The sequence below is a fragment of the Bacillus rossius genome, chromosome 1 (assembly GCF_032445375.1).
Source record: "Bacillus rossius redtenbacheri isolate Brsri chromosome 1, Brsri_v3, whole genome shotgun sequence".
Classification (NCBI taxonomy): domain Eukaryota; kingdom Metazoa; phylum Arthropoda; class Insecta; order Phasmatodea; family Bacillidae; genus Bacillus; species Bacillus rossius.
The window spans coordinates 101,506,822-101,526,105 of record NC_086330.1 but is presented as its reverse complement, the minus strand read 5'-3'; the positions used below and the strand labels follow the sequence as shown (position 1 = coordinate 101,526,105).

The 19,284-nt window shown below is 34.0% G+C and overlaps 2 protein-coding genes across 11 annotated transcripts in view; both read left to right on the top strand.

Moving 5' to 3' along the window:
- Positions 1-14,768, top strand: part of LOC134540863 (alpha-1,3-mannosyl-glycoprotein 4-beta-N-acetylglucosaminyltransferase B) — a 577,977-nt gene extending 563,209 nt beyond the window's left edge. For all 3 annotated transcript variants that reach the window (XM_063383880.1, XM_063383897.1, XM_063383889.1), the window contains one exon: positions 1,985-14,768. In XM_063383880.1, the coding sequence (XP_063239950.1) occupies positions 1,985-2,014 (30 nt within the window). In that variant the 3' untranslated portion in view covers positions 2,015-14,768. The remainder of the gene's footprint in view (positions 1-1,984) is intronic.
- A 23-nt stretch (positions 14,769-14,791) lies between these two features.
- The window catches only part of LOC134540823 (alpha-1,3-mannosyl-glycoprotein 4-beta-N-acetylglucosaminyltransferase A-like), an 87,085-nt gene continuing 82,592 nt past the window's right edge, over positions 14,792-19,284 (top strand). For 2 of the 8 annotated variants that reach the window (XM_063383817.1, XM_063383789.1), the window contains exon 1: positions 14,792-17,143. The gene's annotated coding sequence lies outside the window, so the exon portion shown is untranslated. Of the gene's footprint in view, positions 17,144-18,140; positions 18,275-19,284 lie in introns of all 8 variants that reach the window. The other 6 variants (XM_063383797.1, XM_063383826.1, XM_063383805.1 and 3 more) reach the window with 6 other exon arrangements.

Genomic DNA, 19,284 nt, shown 5'->3' with positions numbered 1-19,284 from the left:
CCCATAAAACAAAAAGTCTGTAACGATTGTGTTGGTGTCATGTATGGAATATTTTGTTTAAACATTGGAAACCGCGATACAGTCCGCGACCGATGTAGTTCAATAGAACGGTTCCTAAAGAACTAGTCTTTGAAGTGACTAGTTCCGAACGAACTAGTTCTTTCCAAAGAACTATATTTCCCATCCCTAGTGGTTATAGAAATTTGCGTCGGAAAAAAGAAAACACGAGAAATAATGATGGCTGCCGCGACTACGCTAGTCAACTTAGTACCGTACTGTAAAATTTACTGGACCAGTACTTTTAATACACAAGATTAAATTAATATTTTCATTACCTGACTGTTATAACCAAAAAGGCAAAAGAAAATAAATACATCCCAGTAATTTAAAATACGTAATTTACGTAATCATTTCCTATCGCATTTGTCTTGTGTTAACTTGATCACGTTAGTTTTGCCGAAATACGAGAGTTCTCGTACATGCGCTTTAGTTTAACGTATGGGGTACGCAATCTTTGTTGATTTTACAACACTTCTCGTACACGCACTATAGTTAAAGGTATAATGTACAATACCTTTGGCATTTGTACGATAGGTTATATTACCTAGTACGACAAATGCATACAAAATTCTCTAAAGTAAACAAAAAACAAAGCGCGCCTATATGAAAAAATGCTATGCGAGTTATGCGACTATTAATAATTTTTTTTTTATTTTGTTTGCTCTTGAAACTGTTGAGGCGACGACTATGCGATAAAAGTCGGAATATTACAAGTAATAGAATTTTGTTGAGCTGTTTTGTGAATGGTCTCAAATGGGGGTTAGAAAATTAGAAAAACGTAATTTTTTTTAAACGAACTTTCGGTTTTTCGAATATATTTTAAGAGGTTTCGAACCGAACCGAACCGAACGTAAGGGTTCGGTTCGGTTCGGTTCGAAATTTTCAAACTTCGCCCAGCACTACAATTTTCAATTACTACCTAAAACTCTTAAAAACCCACCTCGAATCCCACCTCGAATCCCACCTCGGATCCTACGAATCCTCGAATCCATAGGATTCGGTATATTCGACGAATCCAAGATTCGAAAATCCCATCCCTAATATAATTTTTTAAAAAAATTTGTAATGTGTGGAAATATCACAATTATTGTTTTTGGACAATATATGGCTGTTTTGTGTTAAGGTTAAAATAAAATATTTTTCAAAGTAAGTACTGCACTTTAACTTGTATTTTAATCAAGACACTACTCCCATTAAAATTATTTTATAGTAATAACATGTATATAAATACATTTTAAATGCATTTAATATTTAAATAAATGTTGAATAAGTTTTTGAGATTAAACAACCTAAAATTAACAACAACAGCAATAACAACAATAATGTTAATATAGGAGCTATATTTCAGTTCTAATCATATTAAAAAGCACGAACTTAACATTTTCTATCATTAGAAAGATTATTTCTGTTAATGTAAGTCCCAACTCTCTTTTGTTTACTAATTGTGCTATGCCATGATTTGCCACTAGCGCATCCTAGAGGCAAGTAATAGCCCTGAAAGCTTCTGGCTTGACTCTTCACAGCTACTGCTGACATGCAGGATGGCATAATACAAACATTGACTGAACACTCTTGTGTTGGAGATAAATATTAAATGAAGGAAGCGAATAGCTGTGGAGGAAAGAGCAAAATATTGTTTGTTGATTCATCTCACTATTATTTCATTACATTTTATTTAATACTTCACAAGTGCTGTTGCCATTGCATCCACATGGAAACAAAAATTTAGGTAAATGAAAAAAGGGCCACTTCAAATATATGACCGCACTACTAGAAGTCATGTTGTAATTTATTGGCGCTGGTACTTCAAAACCGCATATATCGAACAGCGTTACTTCAAGGGCCAGGAGTATTTGAGGCTTGGCCAAAACGTGGACACGCACTAAGCTCTGCTTAATGCCGTCCTTCCACTGGTGTGTTGCAGATCTTGGTGGAGGCTGCCAGTGGCAGATGACACCGAATGAGCGGGCGGCTCAAGCGAGTGTCGCACTGACCCCGCCACCGCCTCCCACGAATCAAAGACTTTGTGACCTAGGCTGTGATATAGTCATTTTTTTATACACATAATCAGCGGCACCGGCAGTGCCGTATTTTTTGTATTATGTACTGTTAAGCTATTTTATATCATAACTGTTGTCAAATGAGGGCAAATATGTGTGTAGTTATGTATGTGTGTGTGAGATTGTATGTGTTCAAGTGTATTTAGCTGTATGCCAAGGATTAAGTGCTTTTATATTATCTCGTTACATCCAATTGTATTAGTTTTTTAAGTTATTTTTGTGTGCCATGTTGTTACACCCAAGACTACGTAAGCTAGTTCAAAATTTGGTTTGAAGGGGACATAGGTACATATAACACTTGCTAAAAAAATTATTTGGGTGTCAAAATTATATAAGTTTCAGACACTTGTTATTGTCGTCAATTCGTTACTTAAATTATGTCTCTCAGACACAAAACTAATATTAATGGATTTTTTATTAAGACTCGGAAGAATAATTCACAATCAACGGGGTAGCCATCTTGTGACCACATAACACAGTACAGGTAGAACATACAACCTTTCTCACATAACTTCTTTGTCTCCGAAAGCAAACACATGTCAACAGTTTTGCAGGTTCCAAAAGGATAACTCATAAATTGACAGTTTATAATAAGTCCCATGGTTACATACGTATTCACGGATCAAAGCCGCAGGACTAAGTTCTTGGAACAAATCCGCGATCACTCGAACCTTATTTTGGGCGATACCAATGACTGTGGTCGAAAATTCTAGTTTCAAAGTTTCAAACACGAAAAACAGGTTGATTATATATGGTAGTGCCCGGATCACAGCCGCAAAATGTTCTCTTCAACTACATAACTTTATAATTAGTGAGCCACTGCCCAACACGTAGCCTATCAGTACCTCTTCCAGATAATGACTGACGGAACACAGCACATCACAAAACACTAAGAAAATTATCAGTTAGCAGGGGACTTCACCGAAATACTGCCTTATGGTTGGCTACAACATACCTATAGTTTTACAATTATAATGAAGTAACCCTCCTTCCTTGAGGTCACATGTCTCTGTCCTTCTCTGTCCTTCATTGCGTAGTAGCAGAAATGGGAACGTTACAGGGACGTCGGAACAGGGGGGACAGCAGGGGCGAGTCGCCCCCGTGCTGTTATGGATTGGGGGACGAGAGTAGCATTTCGCCCCCCTACTTTTCCCGGAATAAATGTTTGGTCGTAGTAGTATTTTTCTCAACCTGTAGTTACAAATGTTGCATTGGTGATATATTTTTGTTTCTCAGCGGTTACTTTTAAAGGGTGTTTGCTAATAAGATAGTTCCAAAATAATTTTGCTTCTAAAATTTAATGATTTGGCTAATGATTTAAATTTAAGTCATGATATAGATAACTATAATTAATTGTTTTAAAATTGTTTTATCAATTAGTTTATCTAATGGGTTTAATAATCTTAAAAAAAATATGTTAATTTATTTCAACCCGAACAGGAATCAAAAGTAATTGTGTGCAGGGGTGTTTATTTCAAATTCTTTTCTTTTGTCGGTGGAAATAATAGATTTTTTAGGATTTTGTTGATGTGGGTTGGCGGTGGTGGGGGGGGGTGAGGGTGTACATTCTATCATTTCTTCCCTTGCTTACATTCCTGGTCATGTGGTATGAAGTCTTGAGTTGACCGTTTTTATGTAGACTTTGTTGTACAACGGTTTAGTTTTAAAATCTTGGTAAAAATAATATTGCAAATAGTGTTTATCAAACGATTGCATGCTCTCAGTTGTTCAAGCTAAGTTGGAAATATAAATTGTCCTTTAAATTTCTTAAAATTGTTAAATTTTAACCTAATAGATTAGTAAAAAACATTTATAAACAAATAATTATAGTTTAATTATGAATAAAATTGAGACCATGAGCAAAAAAATTAAATAATAAAAGCAGAATATTTTAGGTAACTTCCGGCATGAAGCGAAGTGTTGATTTGGAAACGGTTCTCTGTATATGATCCTTGATTTCTACATTTCTCAATCCTCTAGATCAGAGGTTCCCAAATTTTTTTTGCCAGGGAACCGTATGATCAATTTTTCTTTTGGCAAAATCCCAATTCCTTCAAAGAAAGTTATTTGACAATAATTGTGTCTGCTTTATGTGACATTCGTCCTGACTCACGGAACCCCTGTGACCCTGCCACGGAACCACGGGGTTCCGCGGAACATCTTTTGGGAACCACTGGCCTAGATTCTCAACATTTACAGTGATGGAGTTATGAGTTGTAATTATGTTTAAGGTTTACTATCTTAGTTTTTTTTTCTTTTTCATTTTTGTACTCCAGTTAATAGAAACAAAAGTTTTGTATGTACATAGTTTAAAATTCCGTGCCTACAATCTACATCAATACATCGGCTTAACCATTAAAATTTAAGTTATAAAAATACATGAGGGAATAAAGTTAGATACTGAATTAACATTATTAAAATTTTGCATAAGTATAATGTTAAATTTTAAGTTAAATTATTTTTACTCTTACGTTGCAAGTCAATTTTATTCTCATTTAATATATTTTTAGTAGTGATGGGTCAATTCCTGATTTTTCCCGGTTCTCGGTTCGGTACCGGTTCTTAAAAATCGGTTCTCGGTTCTCGGTTCCGACTTAAAAAAATAAAATAAATATTATTCACACATTATTTATGAGGTGTTTTAAGTAATAAACTATTTACTGTTTTGGCTACAAAAAAGCACTAAAAAGCATGTGTCCATACTTACATCTTCAACAATTTACTGTTTATAACACTGAAAATAATAATTTGTTTGTATTGTTCTGTCCTCAATGTTTTTTTATTGTATGCTTACAAAGAAATGCATTGGCATAATGATTCAGTCTTTAAAGAGGCTATCAAAGCAAATTAAAAGGTTTAGAATAGTTTTCAAGCTACAGTAAACACACCAACATTAATAAAACTAAAATTTACTATATTAATTAAACCCTACTTTAAAACATAGGAATAAAAAGAAAAAGTTACAATAATGGAAATAAATACATTGATGGTGAACTTTCAAAGAATTAGAATATTAAATTGTCCATCAAACTTATTGCCTACATTGAATTCAGTATGTTTGCACAGTCAACAGTAAATTACTGCCACACTTCTGATGCCATTTCTTACACAATTTGCTCTATTTGGCCAGAATAATTATACTTTACTAGTGTCAACAAGCATTTTGTAACTTCCCCCTTCAAAAAAATCCCGTATGTCTAAATGAGAAAGTTACTAGCCATTACACTAGATGGCTGCAGATGCAGTGAACTTACATTCCAAAGCACTGCACAAAAAAAATGCATAAAATTTTATAACGCCGAAAATTATCACGGAAAATTTTTAATCAATCATTAATTATATTAAACAATTATTCTGTGGAATTTGCAATACACCAGTCACCCTTACGTGTCAACGACTCAATTAACTGCCTATTTTTAAAAACAAATTGAAACAAACATGGCGTCTTTCTGTTCTCACATCTCTGCTGAGGCACGTCATAGAGTTGCACACCTCTATGAACTACATCTATGGCACCTTCAACTGTTATGTTTAGATTGTAAAACGTACTTTGTTTACAGATGTGGCGAGATCATTAAATATTTTCACGTGTTATTTATTTTATAGTTAGAGATGAATATTATTCCACGGAAGTCCAAAAAAATAATTCATATGTGGTTTGGACGTGAGTTGAGCCATTTCATGCTACAGTTAAGTTATAGTGAAGGACTATTTTCGTAAAGGGTTTTGCTGTACTGCCGGTACCGGTACCGGCACCGGCACCGGCACCGACATTTTAGCTGCGGTTCTCGGTGCCGGTTAAAATGCTGAGAACCGTAGGAACCGAGAACCGAGAACCGGTACCGACCCATCCCTAAAGGTATGTATACGTATTTTATTAACTGAACACTATTATAAACAGGTTAAAGAATATTTTTTATTAAGTGTAATGTAAATTATCATTAAGTACAGTGTAATTTTAATTAAATGATTTATATTTTCATTCTGCAGTCAATTACATGCTTGTTTGATTTTTATATATGTATTTATAAATGTTTTTTTATTAAATTCATGCAATTATATACAAGAGAAAGGATATACTGGAGGATAATCATAGAAGCAAAACATTGAGGATGTTATTGTTGTGTTTGTCTGATAACAGTGATGATCTAGTCTTGAAATTTCAGTTTTGGGAGTTAGTGGTACAAATATTTTGTGCATACATTGTGAATGTTTGTACACTAAGACACTAACCATATTTATAAATAGATTTTGTTATACCTCTTGATGTCTGGTTCTAATATTCTCAACTGTGGATAACTCAGGAAATACTTGGCTTGAGTTCTGCAAAGAAAACCACACACAGTAGACAGTGCTTGAATTTTATTTGGTTTTGAGTTTGAACATTCATTCATGTATGTAGTTTGAATATTCTGTTCAGTTTTATATTAGCCAGTATAGCGTTCAATCAATTTCTTACTCATTATCAGTAAAGACAAGATTATATGGGATTTTTTTTTATGGTAGTTACATTTTGGAAACACATGATTTCTGTTTTAATGTTTTTATTGTTATAAATTATTGTGTTTATTTATTAATATACTGTACCTATGATTCAATGTATATAAGACAAAAATGTTTTTAATATGTACTTATTTCACTAAAAGAATACAAGTTTTCCTGTGATACTTTTAGCTTTTTTTACATTAAAATAATTTGTAATATGCATATCAAGGCTAGTATTACTGGGAACAATAAAATTTCTGCAAGCATTTGCATTTTTGGAAAATGTACCAATTTGGTAAGAAAATGGGTTGATAAGAAATGTAAGATCAAAATAGGTCAAAAATAAATTTTTTCCTACTCATTATTTATACATTTTGGAAAAAATTTCATGCTAAATAAATTACATTTTTTTTGGATTACATGTATTAAAAAATAACATTATTGTGATTTAAGTAAAGTTTGGTTGAAATTCTGATAAATTTTGTGGTTTTTGTAGCATTTCGAAGCTATATGGTGTATTAATTAGCATTTTTATGTTAAATGCTGTTCTGTGTTATTTCAGTTTTATCACAATTCACTATAAGATCTTGTCCCTACTCATTACTTCATTAGTAATGCTGCTTTTTAGATGTTTAGGTAGCTAAGCCTGGTATTCATTTTGACAATCTTATGTGCTTTTGATATTCTAAGGATAGGTCCAAATATGTAGTATTAAATGTCAAATTAGTAAGTACTTTACTATAACCATTTTTTGCATGTTTTTTAATGTGGAGAAAGATTAATTTATAATTTTGAGAAATTTTAAAAATCATTTATGTTTGTATTTATATTTTTACTTACCAATTTGGTAATTTATAGTTGAAAAGTGTAACCTAATTTGTAGTTGCAGACAGCTTTCCTCTTGAAGCCGGTGTCTTTTGGAAGGGTTTTTTTATTGTATTATTATTTTAGTAGAACTGAACATGATTTTAAAATTTTTGTGATTCAGATACAAAGTTACACAACTTCTTGGTTTTACTTTTGATCGTAATTATAATCCAAATAATAACTTTGCAACTCATTTAATCTATTTTAAAATGTAGAAAAAATATTTTGTAAATACACCAATCCCTCACTTAGCACGACTAATTCTTTCCTAAAAATGTTCGTGTTAATCGAAATCGCGTATTCTGAAGCATTAGTCCCCATAAATATAAGGCTAAATTATTTAATGTGTTCCAAGATGTGTAGGGAAGTAATCTTTACATAATATAAATGCGTAGAATAATACTTGAAAATGCATATGTCATATCATTTATCTTTTTAAGCCTACCACCGAATACGTTAGATAAAGAAAACATGGCACAGTGTAACGGGAGATAAGTGGTAACATATTTACCGTCAGTCAGCAGGTTGGCTTGCCCGCCCAGGCGTGACCTTCAACACGCGCGCGCGTCTGTCTGCCTGCTGTTGCAAGCAGCTGGATCCTTTGTTATTACGTTTAAAACTTAACAAAATTAAAACACTTTTATGAAATTAAGAACCGGTTTTATATAACTTTAAAACACACAGCCATATGTAAACATTTAATTTGTAATGCACACCTCTTATAAAAGCGGCTATGTAAACAAATCAGTTAGCAGATAAACAGATTTTGATTTTCCCTAGAGCACAAACATAACATTAAAATACGGGTACACTCCCTATTTAACGCGGTTGTCGGGGGACATAACTTTTACCCGCGTTGTTGCATAACCGCGATGTTTCGATGTGACCAAGGTCAAAAGGCATAAAACACCGCCTGTGTTCTAATAGGTCGGCAAGCACGCACAGTATAGACGGCCCGCCTTTGTGCGGACTTTGCATCCGCAGTTTCCACTAAACAAGGGTGAAAAAATAAAAATAATAAATTTTAAAGATAAATATTAAATGTTGAATTGTTTTTATTTTTCCGCGTGCCGCGCACAGTTTGTCGCACGGCCTACGAGCGCGCCAAACGCCGCCAAACACACGTGCGGCACACAAGCTGCTGCCAGTCTCGTGGTGTCAGCCACAGTATCTGCTTCGTCAGTGTCCGTAAAAAAGTAAGTGCAGTGTGTGCGGTTACACACGATTCTGTGGTCAAAGTCTTCTAAAAAGAAAGGCCGTAGTGATACTTCAAACCGAATATGAATCGCAAAGTACCCAGTTTGATTGACAAAATAAAAATTCTAGATTTACTTACAGATAGCTTGTCTTTTGTAGAAGCAGGCCGCAGATACAGGAAAAAAACGATTCTAGCATTCGTACAATAAAAAATAAAGAATCGTCTATCGTGTCAAGTGGTTAAACTTTATTATCCATGCTTACAGTAAATTATAAATGGTCACATGTGGGAAACAAAAATTGCGCCAATTTAATTTTAGCGCAATCAGTGACGCCGTATTATAAACCGTGTTAAACTTTGTCTTTACTTATTTCACCAAACGCTGTGTCGAGTTGCTGAGTGTGTGTGGCTCGGATGGGCAAGTGTTATATTCCCCAGCCTCTGTTTAAAGGTCGGGAGACCGCTACACATAAACATTTCCGGGACTTGTTTACTACCTCACGGCAAAAGTGGTACAGTATGGTTCACGTAAATATTGGACCACTGGGAATTCCTGGGCAAAGAATAAAAATACGCTAGCCGATTTACTTTACTATTTAATGTTAAAACATTATACCAAAGTAAAAAGATGAACTTGTATAATACAATGAATTACCCAATAATCTTACGTCTGTAGGTTTAAGTTGTAACAAAACATTTATATACAGATGTCCAGTAAAGTACCAATTAAGATTCTGGAGTGGAATTTTAAACACCGGACTACCTGATTTTGCCTTGTACGCAGCGACGCTGCTCAGTCAAGTGACTCATGCTCTGCCTGTGTGCTGCGTGAACACATTCCCTCCCCCACTCCCCCTGGTGTTTCTGCCCGCTCTAATCTCTACCTCTCTCCATGTTCTCGGCTAGCCTCTCCCTACCCAGCGCTTGCCGACAACCAAGCCTATCCAACATCAATCCCCAGCCGAGTCACGCTGGATAATGTCGCTGGATGGTGGGCTTTATCAGGTCCCCTGTCCGATGCTTCATTTGTGAGATAAAGCGACGTTAAGAACTAGTGTTTCAGAAAATATCACTGGGCTGGATTGGACCATAATTTGAAAACCCTACAAGATAGAGGAATAATGTACGGAGATATCTTGTTTAGAATTTTACTGCGGACATTTTCTACGCCTAGGCTTTTTTCTGCCCGATGCTTAGTTTGTTAGTTACAACGCAAAATTATCCTAATCGGCTGTCAACCATTTATTCCATTATTATTATTCATTTCTGACTGGGGGACATGGTTTGACCCGCGATATACCCGATTCTGCGATCAATCGGGGCGCGATATACCGGGAGTTTACTGTATGTACAATATGTACATATACAAAACATAAAAGTTAGTTAAATATTTTCTGGGGTGAAATTAACACTATCATCTTGCTTTTTTTAAAAAAAACGTGTCCAATTTCATCTGCTTTGGTTTCTGTACGGTACGGCCTGGTCTGCAGCCGGGCATCAACGGTAGGGCCTGGTCTGCGGCCGGGCATCAACAGTACGGCCCGGTGTTTGTTTATCTGCGTGCGCATCTCTTTCCCCTCGCATTCCAAACCATTCTTCCCCCCTCGAATTCCATACCTGACGTCGCGTCGTTTCCGAGATTTTTTTTAGCCTGTGGCGATTTCGTGCTAACTGAAATTTACAGACGTGCTATTCGAGACTAGGGCAGTAAAATTTACATCGTGCTAACTGAATTCGCATTAAGTGAAGACGTGCTATGCGAGGGATTGGTGTATTGTAAACTGGGAGCTTGTTTACAGTAATTGTTCTTATAATTTATTATCATAACTATTATTTTGAATTAATCTATGTTTTAATCTGATGATATATGTATGTAAGTGAACTAGAGCAACCTGGTAATACCATATCTCATTGCAGCTAGTCATTAATTTAGTCATATTTTAATTTTTGGTGGAGTCTCATCTACATATATTTTTTGGTTGAATATTCCATTTTATTATTTTCATTTACCAAGCACTGTTTATTAAATGGTTTTATTCCTCCCAAGTTGTTATAAATTCAGTCTTCAGTCAGTTCTTTTAGCAGCCTTATTCCTTGATTGCCGCAACAAACTTAACGATAGAAGTTTCTTTTAGAACAAAAAAAAGAGAGAGGAGATCCGCCATTGAAGAAGCGAAGATGTCGTTCGTGTATGTGAGAGTCTTCGAATCCTCAGAGCTCTGTACAAGCGACAAGAAGATTTGTACCTACCGCGCCATAGATAGATCTTTCCTAGTATTAAAGAATTAGAGACATCTGATTTTATCTATGTCAGATTCAGGGAGTCTGTTCGAACTCTGTGATTCTTGCAGCGTCGGTCGATACCATATTAGGTATAGTGCTTCAAAATTAAGACTAAGCTGAACAGTTACTATGAGTCTGACCAGCGCTGGTGAGAACGTTCTTGTCTATAACATTTTGTAGCTCCCACGGAATTCGCTGAATTCCTGTTCCTGATGCATAAGCCTTGAGTCGTAGTCTTTAGACATTTCTTTCAGCTATCCTGTTTCTGTTCTCCCATTGAGAACTTATTCAGAGGTCCGGGAGACGATAATCTGAACATACCGACTGAATTTTAGCTAGCTAACAACATCTGTGTTGGTGTTATAAGTTCTACCACTAGAATCATCCACCATTAGTTACATTGAAGGAAAATAACTATAAGAGGTTCTTAGTGTAGATACTGGGTTGTGTCTAGCTTCATGATCCATTATTTTCAGTAACATAATTTTTTTAAAAAAGCATTGGTATTGATAATCAGACTGAGGATATGCTAAAAGAAACGTTGAATAATTTTATTAACGTATTTATGTAACAACGTAATAATACCAAAATACATGTTGTTGTTTTGTAAAATCATTTCTTATTTATTTATTGATAAAATTAGTAGCAACTGTAACAAAAATTGAATTTAGTAGAATAATTAGTTTGTTAACCTTTTATGTGTTCCTTAGTAGATACACACTTGCACACAAGTATAACGTTGAATCTTATTACTATTTTTATTTTATAACACCTACACCACTTGATATCTATTATATGCTATAGTTGATTGCCTCTCAAACTATTCGCTAAGAGGATGTGTTGGTTAGACTGCCGGACTTAAGTCCAAAAGATAAAATTCATTCATTTGCAACTTGAGAAAAATATAACTCAATCCAGCACCACTAAAGACGTGTAATAGAAGTTTGTGATTCAGGTACAAAGTTAACACAACTTCTTTGTTTACTGTTGATTGTAATTATAATCCAAACAGTAACTTTGCAACTTATTTAATCTATTAAAAATAAAAGTTATTTTAAAACGTAGCTAAATATTTTGTAAATATTGATAAAATCTTAATTAAGTTAGTTTTTAAACAGTACTGAAAATTTTGTTTATTAATTATTTTTATACCTATATTACATAAAACCATTTATGATCAATCATGTTTAAGCCTTGCATTGTTTTAATAGATGGGTGTATTAAAATGCATGAATTTTATTTTATGGATATTATTTTTAACTTAATCACTTTATGATCAGTTTTTTTGACATGTTAACTATATAAAGAGCTTACAGTCATATCTTGTTATGTAATTGAAATCCTACTGTATAAAAGAAAAAGGTTTTTTTTTTTTTTTTCAATTGAAAGTACTTAATGAATATAGGCAAAAAATTTCAATTTGGCTCTGAATGTTGCTTTGGTAATCATTAAACTCTTGCTTTAAGTACTGTTTCTGTGTAAACTTTTTGTATATGCCTATGTAGATAGCAGCTCATTTGTTCTCAATATTATTGTACATTGTTATTGTAAAAGTTATAATTTTAACATTTCCTAAGTTAGAAATTTGTTGTATTAAAGTATTTTTCTAAAAATATAAACCAAGTTTAAATTTTTTGAACTTAATAGAAATCAGTTTAAATTCTGATAACTAGATCGTGAAGGATATCATTACCATAATATTTTGAAATAAATCAGATTCATGCATTTTGTCACACAGAACTTGTGTGTTTTTTTTTTTTTTTTTTAGGTAGATTTCAAAGAAATACTACCTATTGTCGCTGTTACCGTAGTCCAACTTCCGGAAATTTTTGGATCACATTTTTATGGACACATAACTGCCGTAATTTTTCACAAATCACTTCCAAACTGATACATGAAATATAGAAGTGGAAAATCTCGGTCAATTTCAAATGGGTAATATCTGACCACAAGGGGTAGAAATGGGGAAGGTTTTTTGAAAAACAGAAAAATCATTAGAACTCCCAAAATATGACCACTATCACATTCGTTTGAACACTTTGAACATATTATAACACGTATCTAAATACATTTTTGATACGACCAACCATAACTGCATGGGGTGGAAAGAAACAAGAGTCTTAGGACAAAACAAATTAATAACTCCATTTGTAGGCACACCGTCGAATCAGTCCAAATTGTTTATTAATCTTATAATTTTTACCTCAAACTTTTATCTGAAACAATTTTTGATAAGACAAAATTTGCTGCAAGGGGTTAAAAATGAGGGGTTGAATTAAACCACAGTATCAAATCTGTTCAAAAGTTTGTAAATCTTGAAAATCTTATCTAAAACTTTTGTCTGAAACAATATTTTATACAACCAACCATTGCTGCAAAGGGTGGATAAATAGGGGTTAAAATACAAAAATAAATTCATAACTACTTTAGTAAGTACACCATCAAATCTGTACAGATTGTTTTGAAATCATAATTTTTTATGTAAAACTTTTGTCTAAAACAATTTTTGATAATACAAACCATATTTGCAAGGGGCTGAAAAAATCTGGGGTTTAAATAAGAAAATGAATAAAACTTCCGTACTATGTACACTTTTATATCAATTCTTTTTTTTTTTTTACTTTTTAAATATTGTCTAAAACTTTTGACTTAAGTATAATTTTATATAACAAATCATTACTGCAAGGGTTTGAAATAACAAGTGTTAAAAAGACTAAAAAGTAATTACTACTATCAAATCCATTATAATTTGTTGTAAAATCCTAAACTTTATTTAAAACCTTTCGCTGGAACAATTTTTGACAAAACAAAATTAAAAAAAAAATTCTCCCTAAGTATCAAAATAGTTAAATTTATTTTAAACCATCTTAATATTAACTTAACCTTGGTCCACAGAAAAATTTTTGCAACACGTAATAGTGCAAGGGATGAAAAATATTGTTTGAAGGTAAAAAAAATTGTATATCTACTTTAGTAAGCATAATATGAAATTTGTTCTAAGCTATTCAATGCTAAATGCTTTGAGTTAAAAACATTCAAAATATTTTCACTGTTTGGATTACCTATGAGAAAATGTTAAATCAATCATTTTAGAATATTGGAGAACATACAGTATGTCATAAGTAGGGACAGGTACTTTTCGCGATCGCGAATCACCGTCGTTAGTTCGCGAATTTGGCCCTTTTTTTACGAAAATGCGAATTTTGCGATTTTCCACTGTTTCGTCGCGAATTTGGTCAAAATTTCGTTATTTGAAGCTTAAATTGCCACAAACACATATAATATAGATATAATTCATCTTCCGTTCGTAACACCAGCGCACCAATAAAAAATAAAACAATAAAACACTACATAAAAATACATTTCACCGTGTCGGCAACATTACTAGGCAAAACTAGGTAAACAATTTATTTTCTCCAACCATAACCACAAAAACCACATTCTGTGGCAATAAATCACGGCGAGGTTAACGACCACAGATGACGGTAATCCAGGACCGTTTACATTTTGCATTTTAACATTACAAGCTACAACATTTGTTTCTCGTGCCATGAAGTTATCAAAACAAAACACGTTTCTCATTAAACGTGTTACCAACGTAGCAGTACGAGAATGCAAGAAAGAAATGAACGTTTACGAACAATCGATTGTTGTTTAATCATACAATCAAGCGTGTTCGGTAGATAAAAACGATACCGCGTTCAGAACGCGTAAATTTGGATATTAACGGAAATTACAAGTGTTTTTTCTTCATAATTTACTTAACCATAAACTACTTTAGGCAATTTTAAACTGCAACAAACAAATTGATGGATGTATGTGATTTTTTTTCTTCGGTTGTTAGGTTACTGCACATGCGTGCATTTATTATTGTTCGGTGGCTATTCGTTGCGGTAACTGAACGAAGTATGACATAAACACACTAGATAGGGCCTAAGAATTTTCTTCTGATGGTCTCTATTCGACAGATAAGGCAGTTTTATTTTGTAAATACTGTAATTGCAGACTCAATTGGGGGACGCACCACAACGCCAAACGTACAATAACGCCGAATGCCAAATTGACCACAACGCCGGCACACTAGAAAACTTCTGTGTACCACAACGCCGAAATACATAAAAGCCGAAAAATGTCATTCCAGGACTTCCACAAAGGTTAGATTAGGTTAGGTTTGACTAGATTAGGTTTGACTAGGTTAGGTTAGACTAGGTTATGTTAGGATAATCTAGGTTAAGTATGGTTAGGTTATATTACGCTAGGTTAGGTAAGGTTAGGTTTGATTGTGGTATTTCGGCGTTAAGGTACATTTAAGAAACACACACAAATTCATTCAGTTGTTATTTCAGTGTTATGGTACACAGCAGTTTTCTAGCTGTCGGCGTTGTGGTCAATTTTGACATTCGGCGTTATTGTACGTTTGGCGTTGTGGTATTTCGGCATTGTGGTAACAACCCCTCAATTGTTAAGTACATAAGCAGTGAAAAGCACAAAAAGTCACGCATTTCTTCCCCCGCTACTGTAGCACTGCAGCATACTAGTGGTGTTTGTGCGCAGCAAGCAAAAAAAAAAAAGGAAAACTGAAGTGCATCGTTTTGCTATGGAGACCACTGAGGTGTTCCTCAAAGCGAACATCCCACTTCATAAACTTCAGGACCCCAGTATTTTAAGCTGAATGAAGAAATATGTTGAAGTTTTGTATTTATGCCTACATCAATATCTGTAATCATGGAGTGGCTTAAATTTAGAAGCTCTCAAAACCAAACCCAATTTAAGCTAGTTGGAAATGGGCATTTTAAAACTAACCTAAGCTAAACTTACCAAATATAAAATAAGACTCACCTAAACCAACCAAACCTAAAACTAAAGAAACCTAACTTTTTGGCCTAGCATACCACCTGAGTTAGAAATATATTTTATTGACAAACCTTCCCTCTAAACCCAAAAGTTTTGACATTCTGGAAGAGTATCTACTTTTAAGTTTGAAGGGTTTTTCACTTCTAAATATTAGTTCTAAACATTTTGACTATTCATTACTGAGTTCATTTAACTTTTTCTTAAAAAAGGTACGCGTAGATACATTTCGCCACTTTTTTTTCCTCACCGCTTTTGGCATTTTTCTCACCGCTTTTGGCATTTTTTCTCACCGCTTTTGGCATTTTTGCTCACCGCTTTTCACTAATTTTACTCACCGAAAACTTCCTGTCCCTAGTCATAAGTTAATGAAATGTTCTACGAGTTAATAGAAGTTTCCAAATCATTTCCAGAAGAAATAGGCACTTCGAACTTTACCAACACCTTTAGGATGTGTCGAAATCAATTTTTTTTATGTACTTTAACAAATTTATTTCTACCAAAAAATTTACTTGTGTTTCCAGTAATATAATTTACTGCATTTACATGAATACCATTTATGAATGTCTCTGTGTTACATTTTTTTTTGGAATGTAAATACACAGTAGGTACTTTATTTTTTATAGTTTGTAAAAGTAGAAAAAATTAAAGTTGACTGAACATCAGTAATTAATACTGGCTGTACTCTTCTCTCTCTCTCTCCACCTTTCGTATTCTTCTTCTTATTATTATTATTAACTCATTAAGGTCTTTTTTAACAGTTTACCAATTCTCCCAAATAGATTGTAGTTTTAAATGATTCATCTGATTTCTCAAAGCTATAACAATTACCTACATTAATGATGATATAACCTCAGGGAAAATATGGCTTGTACATCTGAAGTCATCTAACCTTTGAGGACGTCATAAACTTGATGTGTTCATGGTGGTCTGATATTTGAGGTCGCTTTATATTGGTATTTTGTATTTTATTTGATGTCATACTGCATTCCATTTTAAAAATTTTAACATTTTACTATGGTTATTCAGGAAAAAAACCTCTGTTTGGTGATCAATGACAGATACTCGTAGTTACAAAAAATTTACTTTATACAAATGAATAACCACAGAGTAATTGCAATACACGTTAAGTTACGTATCATAATGTTTAATAAGTTTTGAAAATCTGCAGCCTGGTAACAAAGTCACTCTGTAACAGCATCATGAAGTGCATTGTCATCTTTGAAGAGGTGCAATGCAAACAACTGTTCCTGCACCTGAAGAGGAAGAGAATCATCCTGTGCTAAATCTGAGCTATATCATCAAAACATCCCAACGTAACTGCTTCAAAAGTTCTTGGGTGCGTCTAGCACAGTGTAGTATATCATTATTTCACACCAACATGACACAAGAAGTCAGCATGCCCTGATGCATGTTTTGGATAGCTCTTATGAGTTTTCAAAATATTTTAGTGTGATTTTCTATGACAGCTGACTGATTTAGTGGACAAGTGAAGTCCAAAACAATCTTCTAATTCACTCAACACCTGATGAACGCCTGCTCACAGTGCCAAAATAATGATTTCGCTATCTTTGCTCTTTTCTCACACATGCATAAAAGGAGGTATTTTTTTCGAACTACCCTCAGTATTATGTAAAGGATATGATTCTGAACACTAAGATATTTAAATTGATAGCTTAGGGTGTGTGAAGATTTTTTTTAAAAATTTGAATCAGAGTCAAAGATTAAGATCTTAATCATTGTTAAAGTAGAAGTCAAAAATTAGGAGCCCAATTAAATACATATTATGTCATTTTGATATAACTTTGAGTGCTTAAAATCTAAGCTTTATAAGCACATTCTGTATAACTCACATAATGCCAGTTTTATAAACTATGCAAGAAATGCAAGGAAAAAAAAGTTAATTAACAACATTTTCAAATGCATGTTTATCAACTACACAAAATGCAAAAATGTAGCTCAAGCATCAGCCAACTTTCAACTTCTTGTTGTGCTGATATGCGGCTCACGTGAAGTTAAATATAATAAATATAAAATTTAAAAACATAAACATTATGAACTGTCGCCTCCCGTACACGTGTCGGCCATGTACTATGCTCCATTGTTTCATTGTGTATGGCTTGAGAGCATCCTTCAGACACAGTACTCCACGGACCAAGTTTCAGTGGGGTTACAAACCTGTAATTAGGAAGCAGCGGGAAGTATTTTCATATTAATTATTAAGTGCATTTTATTAAACTTTTTATAATACATCAGTAATTATTACGTGTTTGTGGTGTATGCACCACTACATAAATTTTATTTTGAATTGTTGTTTATTGTGAGTGTTACGTTAGGCACTTAGGCACCAAATCTGGACCAATCCCAGCAAGCCGTGGGTATGCCGGTGCCAGTATATAAATGGCAGATCCGTTTCTTCAGGGAGTTCCTCGTGCCTCCATGAACTGAACCTGCGACACTCAGCGGCATAGTAAGGCGCCAATTTGGACTTAGTGAACTTAGAAATTTTGAAATAGAAACTGCTTTCATTGTAGGCCTAGGGAAGTGCAGCATCTTATAGCCAAACATTCAGTACAGAATAGGCTGGGCTGCGTTATAAGACGGTGCGTGTGTATGAGTGTGACGCAATAATAGCCGTAAGTAAGTCGCTACACCGGCCATCCTACTTGTGTTCCCTATGCTGGCAGCTGTTTCCATCATGACGCACCACAGTTACCTTGTTACGCCATTGGAGGTCATAAACAATATAAATGCAACCATCTAATGTTTCCTAATGAAGATCTGGGTTCAATTGACATTTTGTAAACCAGCTGTTGTTCGTCAACACTGCGAATATCAGTCTAATTTGGCCCAGTGGTCCTTTGAATAGATATCTTGCCTACCCCTGGGTTACTGCTTGACAGCAAAATTTATAATATCAAAAACAAGAACCCTGAGAAACTATTGTAACGTGAAGACTATAGTTTTTTTCTGTTACTAACAATTTTTGTGTGTGTGTCCGACTTAACTTCCAATTTTAATTTGAACTCGTCTGACACAGACTACTTATCCTTGTTTTATTGAAGGACTGAACTATATTGTTTTGTTTACAGCCTGAGCGAGCCTTGTTGTACACTGTTAGATGTCAACTATCCATTGTTATTGTTTCGTTCAGTCATAGGTTTTGCAAGCTACCCTAATAGCTTTGGTATTTATTTACATTGGAAAACATATAATTCTGGTGACATATAAAAATCTTTTTAAAAAATCAGTATTTTTGTTCATTGTAGATAAGCATTCCTGTCTCACTGTTAAGGTTTCATCACAAGCTATTGGCAAGTGCATGTTGTTTTTGTTAATTATTGCTATTGCATTACTTGTGTTTTACGTGGCTGAAGTGAGTTGACTGCTGGGTCAGAATCCAGTACTCTTGTCAGTACCACAACACAAACAGCAGTATACACAATACTACCATGACTGTATTGTGCAATACAGCACCTA